Raw genomic sequence first — 20,110 nt, 5'->3', positions numbered from 1 at the left:
AGGCAGGCCCCGGAGGATTCTTCCCATCCAATCTGAAGCAGCTCCATACCAAGGCTGCCCCCCACCTTTACAACCCAGCTGTATATAAACTCTTTATTTCTTTGTAAAGTAAATTTGAAGTTCGTGAATCTTTGCTATTTCCCATTTGCAAACTAGAAATGATACTTAGTTTCGCTTAAAGAGACAGAAAGAAAAGATTTTGAAGCCTTTCCCTTTAAAAAATAGTCTTATGTTATTGTTGTTGTTGTTGTAATCAACTGAAGAGCTGGGATTAAACACACTCGGGACAATTGGCTCAGGAGTGGCGGGCACATATTCCTGCTTTCCTCCCTTTTATTCATTTTTAAAAGACAGTCTCATATGGCCCAGACCGGCCTCAACCACACCACCCTGAATTCTCCACTTACTCCATTTCCCAGTGCTGAGAAACATGTGTGTAACCACTACACTTAGCCTATGTTTGGGATGAAACCTGGGGCTTTGTGAACACTAGGGAAGTACTCCTGACAAGCCAGAGAAGTTTCCTCACACTGAGCTATATGTCCAGCTCGAGAGATCAACTTAAACCCATAAGTGGGGTTCAGACTATAGCTCAGCTGATAAAGTGCTTACCCAGCAGGCTAGGGCCTTGCCCTAGGACAAGTTCCAAGTTGCACCAAGTAACTTGGGCGTAGTGAGGCATCCCTGTAGCCTGAGATAGGGATAGGAAGTTTAAGTTTAAGGCTATCCTTGGCAACTTTGTGAGACGGCCATCTCAAAAACGAAGATGAAGACGAGGATGTAGAAGAGGAGGAGGAGGAAGAGAAGAAAGAGGAAAAGAGGAGGAAGAAGATGAAAAAGGAGGAAGAAGAGGGGGAAGAGGAGGAAAAAGAGAACGAGAAGGAAGAGGAAGAAGGAGGAGGAAGAGAAGTGTAATTTCCTAGATTTTACTGATAGCCACGGTAGACTTGTGCTATTTAATGCTTCTATCCGTAACACAAGCAACTGTGTCCCGACATTTTTCTAGCAGTGTTTATAAGAGCAGGAGCTCTGACAATCTGACAGGGTAATAAAAACAATGACTGAGGATGATGATGATGATGATGATGATGATGATGATGATGATGATGATATGGTGGGTTTTCTTGGCTTGATTTGCTGTGAGGCTCATACACCCAGGCCAGCCTTGCTAGCCTTGAATTTCTAATCTCCCTGTTTCGACCACTGCATGCTGGGATTGCGGGATGCACCTTCTTGCCTGATTGTGGTGCTGAGCATGAAACAGGCTTTGTGAACTCAAGGGAGTATTCTAGCAACTGAGCCAGAGCCCCAGACCCAGTCTTGGTGTAGTTTTAATAACAATTTTTCATGTTTGATGAATAACTTATACTTTCTTTCACGTCTCTCATTCTCCATTTGAATCACAGCCCTTTTGATTGATTTGTAGGAGCTCATTACATGTTAGACATGTCAATATGGAAGCATACAATTTCTTTGCACCTTTCATGTAGGTTCCACAAACGTTGCCGTACAAAATAAATTCTTTTCAAAGTGACAGATAGATCTGTAACTTCAACGCCCACCCGGCTGAACCTACAAATGAAGCTCCTGACTGCACCACAGACTCACCTGCACCTTGGGGCCTCCTCCGGACACTCTGGAGACGTAGCTCATGATGTACTTGGCAGCTACTGTCTTTCCAGCACCACTTTCACCACTAAGGAAAGAAAGAAAAACACCCATCTATGAAATGGCCCTCGCCACCTCCTTCATCCACTGTCTCTGAATGAACAAACTGCAGAGAACTAGGAAGAAAAGAAACTCAGCCAAGTGTGTGTGTGTGTGTGTGTGTGTGTGTGTGTGTGTGTGTGTGTGTGGTGGGGGAGCATAGTTGAGGAAGGAACTCAGGGATGTGTGTGTGTGTTTAGCATGGTGCTAGTTGAGAAAGGTGGATCACAGCAGGACCAGTTCACTCCCCTGACCCAGGTAAGAGTGACACAGACAAAACATTTATCACTGCCATTGTGCAGAAGACAGATAGCTGAGTTTTCTAATTGTCCTATCACAGAAAGCACAATTAGGAAACTATAAATATCAGAAAGATGGAATTGTCTAGAAATGACCAGTGACATCCACACACATTTTTGTTAACAGAAAAATGGAGGCTATGAAGTCATTTCACCCAACATATTCCACTCTATAGGAAGAACATAATTATGATTCGATTTTTATTGTTAAGATGGTATCTCCCTAAAGAATTAAGGCTGGCCTTGAGCTCAAAATCCTCCTGCCTCAGTGATTGTTGTAGCATTATAGGGGATCATAGGCATACATGAAGCACCGCCTCCAGCAAATGTGGTTTCTGAAGGGCTTGGGGGTGTGGCTCAGAGGTAAGGTGCTTCCTGAGCCGCACCAGGCCTGGGGTTCAATTCTAAACACAAAAAAACCCATTTTTTCAAAAAATTAGCAGAGATTTTGATCAAGGTAAGGCCACAATGGGAGAGCTGTTTGTTTCAGATAATTTTTTATGCCTTTTGTCATGCTGTTGCTTTTGTGTATATATACATATATACACACATAAGTATATATAAATATATATACATGTATATATATAAATATAAATATACATATGCAAAAATGTGCACGCAGGCTTCCGCCTCCGCTGTGATGTGATACAAGTTTCCTTATTTTAGAAATGCTAAAATTAAATAATGAGGTAATATTAATCACATCCTGAGAAACAAAGACTACCTTCCGCTGAGTGGCCAGACCACACAGCAAAAGCCTTTTGTTAATAGTCTGCTCTCCAAAAATCCCCATTCTTCCCTCAAAATCCCCCTAAATTCATAAGGACCTCAATTCAAAACATGCTTGGTTCCATCCGAAGTCTCATTTTTCTGTGAGCAGCCTTGGTGTTGCCAGAATGAAGTTTGGTAAAGAAATCTACATCTCTAAAAGGACATATGCTCTCGGTGGTCAAGACATTGGAGGCCTACATCTTATGTTTTATGAAACTCGGTCTATTTGATGCCAACAAATGTCAAGTGTGTAATAGCACTATCATCAGAGCAGCCTTCAAGGGCCTGCCCGATTTGAATCCGGGATCTTCACCTGGATTCGGGGCTCCTCTGGGGACTATCTCCTTCCCAGCTGTATGTGATTTTTGCCCCAACTGGAGTGGGCCTCACAGACACTCTGTTTTACGACTTGCTTTGTTAACTTGTAACAATGTAACTTTAGAAAAAGGAAGTGTAATGTTACAATCGTCTAGGGTAACATCACAGAAACATTTAAAAATAATTATGAACTAGTAACAAGCCAGGCAACTAGGGCTCAACAGCAACAATGTATCTACAACAGGTTGGTAACAAGGTGAAAACAGTACGAAAAACAAAGGCCAGGACAACTGGAAAAGATATCACTTGGTCCTAGTTTGCTCTGTTGCTGAGATAAAGCATCACTACAAAAAGCAACTTAGGGAGGGTAAAGTTTATTGGTTTACAGCAGATCGTTGTGTAGAGGTGCCTGGAGCTCAAGCAGAGAGCACAGAGCAGTGCTGCTTATTGGCTTGCTTTCCAGGACGTGCTCAGTTTGCTTTCTTAGATATCCCAGAACCACCTGCCCAGGGGTGGCACCAACCAGTGAGCTGGACTTGCCCACATCAATTATTAATCAGGAAAATGCCCCATGAACCTGCGACCTGAGGGAAGCATCTTTTTAGTTGAGGTTGCTCTTTCCAGATGACTCTGGCTTGTGCCAGTTGACAAAGTAAACAGCACAGACTTGTGAGGAAGCTGCTACATAAATGATCCTTTTCTCTTCTGCTGCGATTTATCATTAAGCTTTTTATGGTGCTGAGCATGCTAGGCAATTGCTCTACTAATGAGCTACAAAACCAGTGCTGGTCCTGATGTGATCTCTTCCATCTTTTCCTTTCTTTAAAGAATTATTAAGAATGTTCTTAACTATGTGTACGTGTGGTTGTGTGTGGGTGTGTACATGTGAGTGTAGTGGCCCAAAGAGGGCATCAGATTCCCCTACAGCTGAAGTTAACAGGTAGTTTAGAGTCACCAAACACAAGTGCTGGGAACTGAACTTGGGTCCATGAGATTAGTACACACTCTTAACCACAGTATCATGCAGATACTTGTGCACATTTGTGCATATGTGTGTGAAAGCCAGGGAGTGGTGTCAGAATGACTTTTCTATTACTTTCCACCTCATTTTTTTTGTTTTGTTTTGAGACTCAGTCTCTAACCGAACCCACAGCCTAAAGCTGACTGATTGGATAGGCTGGCTGGCTCTTGAGCTCTGGGGATCTGCCTCTCTCCTACCCACTTCTGGTGCCTGGGTTACAAGGGCTGACCACTATGCCTCACCCTTACATTTTTTTTAAGACAGGCAATTAACTATGCATTTTTTAAAAACACCCTCTCAAAGGAAGAATCACCCCACAATGATACAAAATATTCATCACTTTCATTATGTTACCATTCAATTTTTTTATATATCACCATGACTAATCAGATTTCTGTTATGTTTGCACTCTTATATTCAGAATTACTTAGAATAGGCCTCAAGAAAAAAAAACACCCAGCAATTCTAACAGAATTCTAAAATAAAAGCCTATCCCACAACAGTGCCTTTGTCTAATGGTGTGACCAGACACAAAATACTGTGTCTCCTAAAAACTATTTGTACATTGGGGGTTGGGGATGGGACTCATGCCACGGTGTACACGTGAAACTCAGAAGTCAGAGGGCAATCTGAGGGAGTTGTTCCCTCCTTCCGTCCTGTGGGTTCTGAGGATTGAAGTGTCTTCAAGGACTGAACCGTCTCCCAGACCTGACCAAGCACTGCATCATTGTTTGAAACAAAACAGCAGAATTATAATGGAGATCAAGTAACTCTTTTCATGTATTAAAATAAGTATGTCAGGCCCCAAAATAGGACATCCACATTCTCAGGAGCTGAGATTTCTTCTCTAAGCAATTTAAAATAATTAGTTCTGGCTAAACATTGATCTGAATGCTCGTTTCTTGGTTTCAGTTTATAGGCACTTAGAGGGTCATTTTATTGATCGCAGCTGGTAATGTGCTTAAAACAATGGCATGATAATGGAATCTCCCATAATTATTGAAGCTCACAGTATATCTAACCATATTTGCACTGGCCTGCGTGGGAAGGGAAAGCCCCATCTAAACTGAAGTCTATGAAGACCTCAGACACTAGCCAGCTCACTGCAGTCAGAGCAACTGGCTTTGCCAGTGCTTACTGATGCCCTTCCCTAATTCCATCATTTTGTTTGACTTCCAGAGAGAAAAGGCAGAAAACAACCAAAGCTCATCCAGGAATGTTGGTGCATGCCTATAATCTTAGCCCTGGGCCTGCTGCAGGAGGATCAAATTCTCTGAGAGTTTGGAATATACAAATAGACTTTGTCTCAAAAAACCAACAAACAAGACAAGTGCTAGGGATGTAGCTCAGTGAGAGAGCTCGCCTCACATGCTGTCCTAGTTTGGGTTTCTATGGCTGTGATGAAACACCAAAGCCACTTAGGAGGGAAAGGGTTTATTCGCCTTATAATTTCACCTGGTTGTTCATCACTGAAGGAAAAAAGGACAGGAACTGAAACTGGACAGGAACCTACTGCAGGCAGGAGCTGACGCCGAGACCATGGAGGAGTGCTGCTTACTGGCTTGCTCTCTGTGGCTTGCTCAGCCTGCCTTCTTACAGAACCCAGAATCACCCGCCCTGGGATGGCAGCATTTACAGTGGACCAGGACCTCCTACATCAATCACTAATTACAAAAGTGCCCTATAGGCTTACTTGCAGCCTGCTCTTTTGAAGGCATATTCTCAGCTGAGGTTCCCTTTCTGCTAGGTGACTCTAGTTTAGACCAAGTTGACATAAAAATAGCCCATACACATGCCAAAAGCCCTGCATTTGTTCCCCAATGCTAGGGAAAAAAATTTTTTATACACTAGGAACATGGGTGCTGGCAAGAGGGCAAAAGCAAGGCACTTGTAGCCAAGCCTGGTGACCTGAGCTCAGTCTCTGGGACACACAGTGGAAGGAGAAAACTGACCCCTACAAATTTGTCTTCTGACCGCCACACACTTGCTGTGGCACACATGCACACACACAAACACACACAAGTGCGCAATAGATGAGTACAAATGTAAAAAAAAAAAAACACAAAAAAAAAAAAAAAAAAAAAAAAAACAAAAAGTAAAGAGGGCTGGAGAGATGGCTCAGCAGTTAAGAGCACTGACTGCTCTTCCCAGGAACTTGAGTTCAATTCCCAGCTCACAACCATCTGTAATGGGATCTAATACCCTCTTCTGGTGTGTCTGATGACAGCTACAGTGTACCCACATACATAAAATAAATAAATGAATCTTATAAAAAAGAAAGAAGGAGAAGTAAGGAAAACTCATTGTCGATCCCTATTTCACTGACAACCTAGCAGAACCCTCAGTATTTAAATAATTTTCCTGTTCCAGGTTCTTCTCAGACCCTCAGGATTCTAACCTCCAAGAGTTCTTTCTAGATTGGGGACTCTTAAGTAGTACCCCAGTTTGCTTCCAGCAGACAGAGGATCAGCCTGGCAATTCAAAATCAAAGTCAAGACAGGAAATACCGGTCCAAACAATACAATGCTTGTTTGTTAGCTTTAGAATGTTGTGTTAATAATTGGATTCAAGGGGACTTTAACCCTTAAGTTACTCTAGGAAGTGTGAAGCACTTCTGCCTTCATGCTGCTCACTCAGTCATCCTGACTGCTGGGAGACCCTCTCCACCCTCAGTCTCCAAAGTCCGTGCTGTTCCTCCACAGGCGCTGCTACCCCGAGGCTCACCGGATGAATGCCAATGAGATCTACTTTGTGCCTGTCTGTGTTTTAGGAAACATAAGGTGCAACCGTGACCATGTATTTGTTTTTGTTCCTAACTCTACAGGGCCGAGGCCCCTCTTGTTGAAGTGACCAGAAAGTGATTTTAGCTTAAGATGAATTTGGGGTCCCCTGGGGAATCTTTTTTTTTCCCCTTAATTTAGATTTAAAATCTTTGTTTTTCTTTCTATTTATTTGTGTATGTGTATACCACATGTGTATAGGTGGTCTCAGAGGCCAGAAGAGGGCATCAGACCCCCTGAGCTGTGGTTTCAGATAATCATGAGCTACCTGATGTGGCTCCTGGGAACTGAAGCCAGGTCCTCTGGAAGAGCAGCAAGTGCTCTTGACCACTGAGCCGTCCCTACTCCCACCTGAGGCATCAAAGTGTGCCAGTTGTATTGACAATGGTGAGATGAAGGTATTAAGAGTTTTAGGGACTTTGGGATGTTTCTGAATGGAGTCTATGTTAGAAAAGACTCTAAAACCAAATAACTAACGGAGATAGGAGACATTAGCCAGCAGAGATGTGTGTCTGAGCTCTGGGGTCCACCTGCTCCCCATGCTCATTGTTAAGGTTACAGAGTATGTGAGCATGCACACACGTGGGTGTTTATACAGATGCCGGGAATCCAAACTCAGGTCCCTGCTTGCTCCACAGGTGCTTTATCTACTGAGCCACCTCCTCAGCTCCAGATGGTCAAATTTTTAACAGCTCTTGAGTCTTTACTGATATATAGCCATTTAAGCAAATCTGCCAGAAATATCATCTTACACATCAATAGCAGCCTGCATTACTGTGATCAGAAGCCTAGTTAACTTTTTGAGGATGGAAAAACCACATCAAAAAAAAAGGTTCTAGACAGTCTTCTCCAACAATTCTGTTCCGACTCCTTTCCTAAAAGCCCTTGGGTCCCGAGACTGGTATCAGTCAGGTGTGACATGTTTTTCTGTTGGCTACCTGGGAAGTTCTGAGACCAAGGAGAGAAGGATCTTCTCCCAGACCTTGAAATCACACTGGAATATAAACAAACCCTCAAATACGTCCTGTGCATTAAAGTACTATGCTGCCATCCTGAGCAGATAATACAGAAACTCGATACATTCTGAGCAAAGTGTGCCTCAGCTAATAGTTAATAGTGGTACTTTCCCGCATCCCAAGTACCCAGCCAATTAACGCTATCAGACATACAGCAATTTCAAGTCTGCCAAGAAAGTGGCTCTGTGGGAAAGCTCACCTTGATCAACCCAATAAACAGGAAGGGTGAAGTGGAAATTTCTGGTTTCATTGAGCCTGATGTTTAGTCTGAAGATCAAGTTTAAATCCTCAGTTGGCTCCTTGCTATATATAAAATTCCCTTTGATGTTACTAAAAGATAGTTCACATAATTTTTTAATAGCTTAGAGAGAGATTTAATTCCTTATTAACCTTTATGTTCTTCTAACTTATTAGTCCCTGCTTTAAAATTTGTTAGTTTTTATTTTACGTATATGAGCATTTTCCTGCATTTATGAACCACATATGTGCCTGGTGCTCTTTTAGGCCAGAAGAAATTGTTACACCTCCTGGAACTGGAACTGCAGACGGTGAGCTGAGGAATCAAACTTGGATCCTCTGCAAGAGCAACCTCTACTCTTTAACTGCTGAGCCATCTTTCTAGCTCTCGGCAGGCTCTGATTTGTAAATGCAGTGACTAAGGCTTGTGTAAGTCATCCACCTGAAACAGAACAAAAGAGCAAGCATCCATTTCCAGGACATCCCAGAGATTTTTTTTTTCCAAAGCACCCTCCACTGAAACAGTTATTTACCAACTAAACCAACACAGGGTAGCTCAAAGCAGCAGAGACAGGGTGGTCTGGGATGGGGTAACCCCCGGCTCAAATCACAGAATGGCTCTACTCCAAATGCAAGATGTTTCTTTATCTGAGACTCAGTTTCTTAATCTGTCAAAGAGGGATAAGATTGCTACTCGGCCGCATTGCTAAGATTAAAAATTATATCATTAGGACTAGGAAGCAAGAGGACCATTCCCAGAACCCACAGAAAAAAAGGAAAAACAAGACCAAATAAAAAACTGGGTTTGGTGGCATGTGTTCATAATCCCTGGTCAGGGAAGGTGGGGACAAGCCCACGGGCTTGTTGAGTAGCGGATCAGTGAGAGACCTTGTTTTAAAAAGACAAGGTGGACAGCGTCCGAGCAATGACACTTGAGGTTGACCTCTGCCAACACGTGTACACATTCACACCAGAGCACGTTTGCTCACTCATGCCAACACGCACATACCAGAGACCACGTATGCTCGTGCATATAAGAGACATTAGTGTGGCGGAGGTAACGTTAAGTCAGCAACCCTCCTCCACTAAAGGAACCTTTAGAACCGCACAAGCTAGAAGGTAATGAAGAGAGCCCTAGACGTGATCTCTATTCTCCAAACCCAGGCGCAAGCCAACAAGGCCCCCACCAGTGAGCCTCAAAGGCTCATGTTGCCCAGAAGCCCTGGGGAGCCGTGGAAAGGGTCTCAGTGATAATAATAATAAAAGGCTCTTGAAGTACATCAAAGGCAGGACACGGATGCTTGAGAATCCAGGAGATGAGACGTTTGATAATGTAGAAGCCAAGAGTGCAGACTCAGCTACAGATCAGAGGGATCTCACTGTGGGTTTTCCTTTGTTATTGTTGTTTTTTTGTTTTTGTTTTTGTTTTTTGGGGATTTTTTTAAAAACAACTTGTTACCACTGCAGATGCTAGGGAAGCCCAAATACAATATATCTTTTCAAGCAGGTAGGTCAACAGCCTCAGGTCCAGATTATCAGCTAGTGCCGCATCTCCTCACTGTCTTTGTTAATTCTTTTTCTGTTTTGGAAACAGTCTCATTACACAGCCCAGTTTGACCTGGAACTAGCTCTACAGACCAGGCTGACTTCAAATTCACAAAGATTTGCCTTCCTGTGCCTCTGGAGGGCTGGAGGTAACGGCATGTGTGAGCACGTCTGCCCCAGCTGTATTAATTACTTTTAAAGCAGGGAGAAGCAGGGTTGGTGAGGTGACTTAGTGGGGTGAGCGCATCTGCTGCCAATCCTGAAGGCTGGAGTTGATCCCTGGGACGCATATGGTGGAAAGAAAGAACTAACTCCCGAAAGTTGGCCTCTGTGTACCAAGTGCTTGCATGCACCCCTCCCCTGCTGACATGCACACAGAACAAATACATTTAAAATGGGGGTGCTGGGAATATAAGTCATGTGGAAGAAAGCTTTCCCAGTATGCTCTGGGTGAGATGCCAGTGCTATGCAAATCAAGCTCAACGATAGTACGTGCCTATAATCTAAGTGCTCGGGAGCTGGAGGCAGAAGCATCAGGAGTTCAAGGTCATCCTCGGCTTCATAGCAGGTTCAAAGCCAGGCAGGACTACTTGAGAGCTTATGTCAAACTAACAAGCGGACAGACCAATCAGGATGTACACATAAGGAAATGTGGCTAATTGTTATTGGATTCATTAAAGACACACACCCCTAGGCTTTAGAAAGCAAATACTTAAGGATAGTTTTGAAAAAATGAAACTGTAGCAAATGTGATGTAGGTTCTCGAATGGATATCTGAGTTCTTAAATATGCTAAGGTCACACAAGTTCATGAGGCCCAAAGGGACAGGAACCCATGGTTGATGTTAATGTGCCACAGAAATGTTCTCCAGGGTCTAACACGTCTCCATAGAGAGTGGGAGGCAAACTTTACAACCATATGTGGACACTGCCAAGAGCTAGTCTGGGTGACACAGGAATGACAGGGAATGCTGTTAGGAACTTCCTGGTTCTTCCCTTTTTAAAGCACACCACAAAGAGTTGATCAAGAAGATTTGCATAACTGTCTCGGACATCCAAAAATATCCCAGAAATGGCTCTAACACGCAAATTCAGACACGGATTCTGGAGATCGGATGGTGTACAAGCCAAGTAGACAGGGGCTGCCTGGTGACCAGGCTGGAGGGGATACCTAAGCCTTCCCTTGCTCTTGACTGTCTGTTTTGAGGAACCTCCCGTGGTTGCCTGGAGCCCACACGAGCTTGTCAGTTCCTGCATTCCTTCTCAGGCTCAGTAAATGACATGCCTGCCATCTTAACTTGGGTCAGCCCCTCATCCCAGGACTCGGTTTCTGGATCCCTAAAGGTCTCATCTTTTGTGATTTCACAACCCTGTGCAGACACCTTCAGGACATTACTTTACCCGAGAGCTTCCCAGCCTGTCATCTACAGAGGGATCCATCACCCAATCAACCCATCTGATACTACTGTACACAAGCTATGTGGTTATAGTGTAGAAGAAGACACACAGGGAAATTAAAGAGATGGCTGGCAGAGTGCTGGGCTCCACACACACCCAGGGGTAGAAAGAAATTACAGAATGGTCCAGGTGCATCTTCCCCCTCGACAGGAAATCAAAATCAGGGCTGGGGGTTTGGTCAATTGGCAGGCTGCTAGCCAATCATGTGTGAGTTGGAATAAAGAGTTTCAAGGTCAAGAAATCTCAGGACTTATTGGCTCCATCAATTTACTATTAGTAGGAGAAACTGAGGTCTAGAGAGGAGCCAGAGATATCCTTTGGGAGCTGTGCTCAAGCAGAGGTACCTGCATACTGAAGAATAAATTCAAGAGAGGTTGGGCCTCTGCAATTGGGGAAGTCAAGGCCCTGCCAGCATCCTTCCTCTTAGGTCCCTCTTTGATTGCCTTGGGGGGGGGGTGAGGCCACCAAACTGTCTAATGTAATTTATGGCAGACACTTGGCAGCACACAATAGAACCTCTGACCTTCAGAGGAAGTAGAGGTTAAAGGCACAGACTGAACCTTCAAGTAGGATCCTGAAATCAAAGGCCAGCCTTGTAGGCATATGGGATGAAGGCTGGATAAAAACTCTACACCTTAGAGACTTAAGCAGATATTCCTGCTTGTCCATAAGTAGCTGTCACACAGCCCCTTTGGAGGGATCACACCATCCATGCCTCTAAGAGTATACACCTTCAATGACCACAAGCCTTATCATCTGGACCCTCCCCCACCTCATCTGATATGCTGACTCTTTCAGCACTGTATTCTGTTGCTACAATATAACTGTAAACATAGGCACCAAGAACAGTTCTCATGAATGTTTGAGTCTGACAGGGAGAACCGACTATAACCAGACAGAAGGGAGGCCCATCTTGTCAGGGAACAGGATCCTTAACCTAAATTTTGCCTCTCTGTTTTACTATCTCCTAAATTAAAGTGTATCTCATCTAAATGGCCTCAAAGATGGATCTTGGAAGTGGTCAGAGGTTCCACATCAGGGCATGTGAATCAAGATGGCGGGGGATCTGAGGGTGTAACTGTAAGATCTTGAGTAACAAACCCAATCTCTTCCTTCCCAGGAAAGACCCGGAAGAGGAGCAGAGTAAGAAAGGAGAAGAAACACCAGGATCAACCAGAAAATTCATACTGAATCTCTCATTAAATGCAATGAAGCAATGTCACACAAAAGCATTTCCTGTTACTCAAGGAAAGTCATCATTCCCTAGGCACCCCCCCCCAAGGGTTAACTGCATCTAGTCTACCATTCATATCTAACCTTCAACTTGGAGAAGACGAGGCCTAGACAGTCAAAGGAACAAGCACAGCAAGAACAGGAGGAATCAGACAAATCCAGAAGATGCTCCCAAGAGAACTGGTGTGGTCCCTGTCAAAAGAACCCACTGCATGGGGCTCTGGAGGCAGAACACAGGGGGACTGCATACATAGGACACGCAAGGCGGGGTGGCCGGAATCCAGCAGGAGCAAAATGAAGCAGAAAGTCAATGTCGTGGGGGGAAAATAAAAGCTGGTCATAGGGGAACTGTGGCAAGATAAAAATAAATTCAGAAGTCATAACAAATACATCCTCCCTCAATTTGCATAAACCACCAGGAAAGAACAAGTTGGCAACCACTGAGATTGAACACAGACCTCTGGGCTTTAGAGACACTGGAGAATGGAGGCGAAATGCTTCCCTCGTTGGGATACGGTCCCAGAGACACTAATGTAAAGATTTTCTTCTTCCTCCAGACACATGGGGTATAATGTCATTGAATCTCTCTTCATCGTGAAGCCCCAAATGTTTCTCTTACCTTGACTTACTGTTTTTATTTTGCTACCATGTAAGTGTGGTGGTGGGGGGGTGGTAAGAGAAATACAAATTCTCAGATCGTAAGTCAGGTGTGATGGCTTACAGCCGTAATCCCAGCACGAAGGAGCCGAGGCAGCAATACTCAGGAGGCTAGACCCAGCCTAAGCTACACAGCAAGACCCCTCCTCAAAGCAACTAAACACGTCAACGGTAAGTGTAATATTTAAACCATTAAAATTAAGGGTGTAAAGAACTCTAATGGTAGACACATGAAGAGCATAGAAAATATTAAATTAGCTGACTTTTAAAATCCAGTATTTGGGGGCTGAGAAGATGGCTCAGCAGTTGAGAGTGTTTGTTAATCTCGTAGGGGGCCTAGTTTCTATCCGCAGCACCCACATTTTCTCACAACCATCTATAACTCCAGCCCCAGGGGATCCAATACGCTCTTCTGGCCTCCATGGGAACCAGACATGCACATGGTATATAGACACATGCAGGTAAAATACTCACACACACAAAATAAAAATGAATGAATCCTTAAACTCCAATATCTTGGCTGTAAATATTAGATATATAGACCAAAAGAATAAGTACATTTTAAAATACATCCAGTATTGCTATCAATTGCCATGATTATTGTTAGTGCTATAATAACACGGGTATTATCTTAAACATATATGTATGTGGATATATGCATCTACATATCTCACACATTCAGTATAAGGCAAATAATCATGTTTATGTCACCAGGGACTAATATTTTGTTTTTAGCAGCAGAGAGGCAAGTTATAGATATAAAAATCAAATCAAAAATCTTTTAAAACATGTAAACTCTGCACATATGGTGTAAATATATAGATTTCAAACAAAATACTCAAATACAAAAAGAAACAATAGTAATAATAATAATAATAATAAAAACAAATAGCCCTCGAAGACACAGAGGCCTGGACAAGGGGCTCTCATTGGCAGAAGGGAGATTATCTGAGGCACTAAAGAAATGGCTGGAATGTAAACAGGTAGGCTAGTTTAAATTCACTAAAGTTAATATTGAAAATAAATGCATGCTACTTCAGAGGTTGCCAGGGCAACAACTCATTACTTTAAAAAAGCGAGAAGAAATGACAATGAGTAGGCATTTGATCCAGTTTCCTCACAAAGATTATATTTTAAGATGAAATTTATAAAATGCTCAACTATCACACGTGAAAGAAATAACAGAATGCTAAAATAACCTTAAGGGATGATCGTGAAGATGAGAATTGAGAATGGACGGGTAGACCGACACTCAGAACATCGCGGGGAGACCAACAGGAATGACGCTCACTGGGTAACATGTTTTTGTGAAAAATGAATTTGCATCTGACTATGCTTTGAGACATACTATCAGTTGATACATGTGGTCATTAACATCAACTGTCAACTTGGCAGGACCTAGAATCACCTAGGAAACATACTCTGGCCATACCCGCAAAGAACTTTCTAGATTGGATTAAGGCAGGAAGACTCACCCTGAATGTGGGCTTACCATCCCAAGGCCTGGGTCTTGGACTGAATAGAAAGGAGAAAGCTAGCTGAGCTCCAGCATCATCTCCCTCTCACCCTACTGCAGATGTAATGTGACCAGCCACCTCATGTCCTTACTGTACCCCAAAACTGTGAGCCAAAGTAACCCTTCAGTTAAAAATCGACCTGTGGCTACTATACTAATGGTGTAAATGACCTCCAAATTTCAACCCATAAGTTGCTACTGTTAGGTGTTTTGTGCAGCAAAGAGACAAGTAGCTATGGCAACAGGAAAGAAAGAGCGTGGTGGGAGGTGTCGGCATCATCACAGGACAGCCAGCCAGTGCCTGGAAGGGCCCACAACCCTCCTCTTTAATAAATGAATGCCAAGAAAAACAGAATGAAGATTACTTAGCGACTAGGAGACTTGAGAGACACAGCAACCAGGGGCGACGTGTGGGCTTTGTTTGGACTTTAAATGCTAACAAACCAGCTGCAGCGAAGAATGTGTAACTCAGTACCAGCATTAGGATATGGAGCAGATCAGATAATACAAGACTTTTATTTTATTTTATTTTATTTTATTTTTATTTCTGCAGCAATTCTGGGAACCAAAACTTGAGTCTTGGACATGTTAAGCATGGGCTCCCAAACCAGAAAGAATTTCTTTTTAAAGATGTGGTAAGAATTATCTTGATCTGGGAAGAGAGCTCAGTCAGCAAAGGATATGCAAGGAGGGCCTACACTTCATCTCTAGAACCCCGTGAAGTCTGTCAAATTGATACAAAGTAGCCAGCACAGCCTCCCACTTCTGACATCACTCCTGTCCTCAATTAGTTCCCCTTCTACCTTCATTTATTTATTGATTTGTTCCTTTATTTTAAGTGACTGGGTGAGTTCCACTACCATTGTAGATTTGCAGGAACACAGGCAACTTTTCTGTGGTTACACCACTGAAGAAAATGCCTCCCCTCCCCCAACAACCATTAACTGACTCAAGGAAGGGTGGGGCCTGATGAGCTCCTCCCCTGAAAGTGTTTATGCTCTGGCATCAGACAAGGGACAATTATAAAGTAAATCAAGCAGTGCCTGCTGGCTCCTCAGACATGCTGAGTGGCCTCAAGTATCAGGGCTGGAGGCTTGCTACGCTGGGTTCTTCTCCTACCTGATGATGACACACTGGTTCTCTCTGTCGATGATCATGTTTCTGTACATACTGTCTGCAAGGGCATAGATATGAGGTGGGTTCTCATACTGCGCCTAGAAAAGCAAAACCAGAAACCAAAACCACTGTGAGTTTCTTTGCATGGAATGACCACAGCGCCAGTGTCTAGAGCATTTATGGGCAAAGGTTTCATGATTTGATGATTCATAAAAATGTCCTTGCTTATGGCCTGATACACCCTGGGAAGCGAAGGCGGGGTTTGGAAGGACTTTTCCATAGGCATGCCTGTGATTCAGCCTTCAGACACGACCCAGGTGCACCACCTTTCCAGCCAGGCATGCCTCTGCAAGGACATTCTGCTTTCCCATTCTGGAGACATTTGGCAACAACAGGCTCTCTGATACTTGTCAGAAAGGGGCCTACCAAGACCCTGGCTCTCTCTTTGATCAGAACTCTAAATGCCCACAGGATTATTCTTCTCCAAAAGGCAAGCTGCCAGCCTCGGATCTCATTGGGGATTGAGGAGTATATCTATGGATGAAGAGGGCGACTTTTACCTTTTCTATAAGAGGGCAAGAGGTGTGGTTGTTCCTCTCAGAGATAAACTGGTTTAGCTAGTTTGTTTCTTTTCTAAAAGGAGAGGCTGGAGCTGAGGAACTACAGTGAGAGTCTCCTGTGTGTGTGTGAAAAGGGTGACACACTGTCCTGTCTCAGAGGGTCATTTTAAACAGGACAGTCATTTTAAAAGATAAAGCCATGCAAAACATAAGAAATAACTTCCTAAGCCACTCTTTATTGCCTTCCATACTGAAGCAAAGGGGCGGGCTTAGAAACTGCTACTTCCTGCCAAGCTGTAAAGATTGGCGAAAGGGAATTCAGCAGAGAGACACTGGGGATAATACTCAGGAATCCAGACCCAGCATCCCCACTGTGGCCGGTCCCCCACCCACAGGGAACTACCCAGCAAGAGTGGGAGAGAATGCAGAGCTGACAGGGGTCAATGTTCAGCCTGCCTTTGTGGTGGCAGGGACAGGCCTGCTGGGACCTCAAGACATGGCCTTAGATGGGTCTCTACAGGGATCCCTGGGTCAGGCTACGTTACAAGTAGAACATTGTAAGGAAGAAAGGAAAGTGGGGATTAGATGCAGGTGGAGCGAGAATGCTGAGTAGCAGAGAAATGAGGAGACAAACTGCTAGTTCTGTGTCAGCCTGACTCGGGCTAGGGTCTTAGGAGAGGAGGGAACTCGGACTGAGGAACCACCTCCATAAGGCTGAGCCACAGGTAAGACTGAGCCATAGGTAAGCCTGTAATGCGTTTTCCTTGTTAGTGATTGGGGAGGGCCCATCTCATCGTGAATGGGGTCATCCCTCGACTGGTGGTTCCTGGGTTCTATAAGAAAGCACATTTAACAAGCCACGGGGAGCAAGGCAGTAAGCAGCACCCCTCTATGGCCTCAGCATCAGCTCCTGTCTCCAGGTTCCAAACCTGCTTGAGTTCCTGTCCTGACTTCCTTCAACGATGGACTACAATGTGGAAGTGTGAGCCAGATAAGCCTTTTCCTCCCCCAACTTGTTTTTGGTCATGATGTTTATCGTAACAACAGTAACCCTAACCAGGACACAAGCCTTTCCCTAAGGCTCCAAAACTGCTTAACAAAAGCTATACCCTTGGCCCTTGAGGGTCACTTCTACTTTCTATCCCCCAGACAGGGTCGCATGAGTCTCAGGCTTGGTATATTAAGGGTTATGTTGGAACCCAGAACTTTGTACATACTAGGCAACAGAGCTACAGAGCCATCAAGTTCTGCACGTTCAGCCAGGTTTTCCATCTGCCCTTTCACCAAGCCTCTGACCCAGATGTCTTAAGACTTATTGAGTAATAATTGTTGAGTCTGCTATCTCTCAGTCAAGACCCTCAAAGTCATTAAGACCCGAGCTTAACTCCTAGCTCAGTAGATTCTGGTACTGCCTCCTGGACAGCAGTTTCTTTCTCTGTAAAAGAGGGTAGATAACGTGATATAGAATTCCTGCAGACTGTTTTGTGCCAAGCACATACAGTATGCGATGCTCAGCAAATGTAACCAGTTTTAATCGAGTGTACAACAGTGTCGCCATAAGTAATGAAAATAAAGATTTGGGGGTAGGCAGAGTTTCTCTGTGTAGCTCTGGTTGTCTTGGAACTAACACTGTAGATGACCCAGCTGGTCTCAAACACCCAGAGATCCACCTGCCTCTGTCTCCCAAGTACTGGGATTGAAATCACATGCCACCACTATCCAGATGAAAGGAAAGAGTAAACATGGCATTTCTGTTCAATTCTGTACAAAGAACGCTTGAGAAGATAATGACATAAAGGGATGCCGGCACACAGTGGCTCTTCAGAGAACCAGGAGCACAGACAGGTGTATGCTGTGTGTGTCTGTGTGTGTTCACATGTGTCTCAGCTCTTCGTGGTGGAGCCTTACTGTTACTGAGGGTGTCAGACCAGCTCCATGCCAGCTGCCCCAGGATCGTGGGCTCGGGTACCAGGACAGGGCCCGGGACTCTGCTGACAGTGTGTCCTTGTGCTGGCTCCCAATAAAAGCAGCATTATCAAAGATCTCTCTCGTGGCAGCCTCCTTGGGCTCCGGCTACAAGCAGCATTCATCTGGCAACAATGGGGAGGGCACTTGCTGTGGGTAAGTTGCCTTCCACTCCAACTAATAGATTTGTGTGGACTTTTGTTTGGCTCACATGGGCTAGAACTAATAACAGTCCTTGTGCTTCTGCTGTGAGGAAGAGGGGAAAGGAAGAAGATGCAGAGGTCTAGGGCCAAGGAGTGTGATGAATTGGAATAAGACATGTTAGGAAGGATTGCTGGTGTTAGGTATTTTTACCTATTTTTTTTTAAGTATGTGTGTGTATGTGCTTATATGTGGAATACAGATATGTGTGTTTTTGTCTGCTTTCATGTGGAGGACAGGATGATTTTGGGTGGCACCCTCAGGAATGAAGTTCAACTCTTTTAGGACAGGGTCTCTCATTGACCTGGAGCCTGTCAGTCGGCCAGACTGGCCAGCCAGCCCCAGGGACCCTCCAGACTGCACGTCCTCAAGATTACAAGCTGCATATCTGCACTGATATCTACTGCATCTGTCTAGGGCTCCGGGACGTGACTCAGGCCTACATGCGTCTGTACATCTAGAGCTCCCAGGGTGGTTCTGTTATTATTTATATCCTTGAAGCACACATGGAAGCCAGAAGACCACCCCAAACCCTGGGTTCCAGAGCCCGCTTAATTAATTCTACACATAAATTAACCCGCCCATTAGATAGTCTATACATTTTTGAGCTACAGGCTTAAGATCAGTATCCATTGTTTTTTTTAAAGTCACTTACATGACGTTCCACAATAAATAATTCATAAGAAAATACAAATGTATTGCTAACTTCAAGAAAAACTATTTATAAATGATAAAAATCTCTAAACACTACAGCAACTTATTGACTACATAACTTACCGCTCCTTGGTACATTTCAATTTCTTTTTCTCCAAAATATGGCATTTGCTTGAAAGGGTTGACAGAGATTAATACAGACCCTATATATGTCTGGGTTTCAACCTGGTTAAGGTTCATTCATCTTGATGGAAACATGTTTTTCAAAGTCAATAAACAGATGTAATGAGCTGCTGGAGGGGAAGTGAGCACACACTTCGTAAATACCACAGAGGAAAAAGCAGTTATTCAATTAGCTTAGATCTTACTCCTCCCCAGCAACGGTAATGAGGCTCATTATCAAGGTGCTGCGAAAGAATCATTAGAAACAAAAGCACATCCTTTTTAGACTAGCAACACCGAGAGCAACAATTCAATAGACAGAGAATAGAGCCTCTCAGGGCACAACCGGGCACAACGGGGCACAACGGGGCAGTTAGCATCCTCCCGGAATGAGATGTGCTGGCTCCCTTGGAATTTGTACCACTGGAGTAGATGACCCAAGTTTGCTTCTCCACTTTACTCACAGAGGAAGACTGGGCAGTGCTGGCTCACGCCTTTAATCCCAGCACTCTGGAGGCAGAAGCAGGATCTCTGAGCTTGTGGCCAGCCTGGTCTACAGAGTGAGTTCTAGGGCAGCCAGGGCTTCACAGAGAGACCCTGTCTCAAAAAAACAAACAAACAAAAAAAATGGGGCTGGAGAGATGGCTCAGAGGTTAAGAGCACGGACTGCTCTTCCAGGGGTCCTGAGTTCAATTCCCAGCAATCACATGGTGGCTCACAACCATCAGTAATGGGATATGGTGCCTCTTCTAGCCTTCAGGCACACATGCAGGCAGAATGCTATATACATAATAAATAAATAAATGAAAAAAACAAGTAAATCATAAAAGACAGAGTGACTTTGAAACTTGGGGAAAGGGCGAGGAACCCACATTTTACCGAGGGTTCTAATTTT

At 44.1% G+C, this 20,110-nt stretch overlaps 1 protein-coding gene across 1 annotated transcript in view; it reads right to left on the bottom strand.

The window, feature by feature from the left end:
- MYO1E (myosin IE) overlaps positions 1-20,110 on the bottom strand; it is a 183,842-nt gene that overhangs the window by 82,127 nt on the left and 81,605 nt on the right. The window contains exons 3-5 of the mRNA XM_080934887.1: positions 19,177-19,266; positions 15,677-15,771; positions 1,609-1,696 (exon numbers count right to left, since the gene is read on the bottom strand). Of these exons, the coding sequence (XP_080791013.1) occupies positions 1,609-1,696; positions 15,677-15,771; positions 19,177-19,266 (273 nt within the window). The remainder of the gene's footprint in view (positions 1-1,608; positions 1,697-15,676; positions 15,772-19,176; positions 19,267-20,110) is intronic.

Source organism: Micromys minutus (assembly GCF_963924665.1).
Source record: "Micromys minutus genome assembly, chromosome: 21".
In the NCBI taxonomy this organism is placed as follows: Eukaryota; Metazoa; Chordata; class Mammalia; order Rodentia; family Muridae; genus Micromys; species Micromys minutus.
This window is presented reverse-complemented; position numbering and strand designations above follow the sequence as displayed.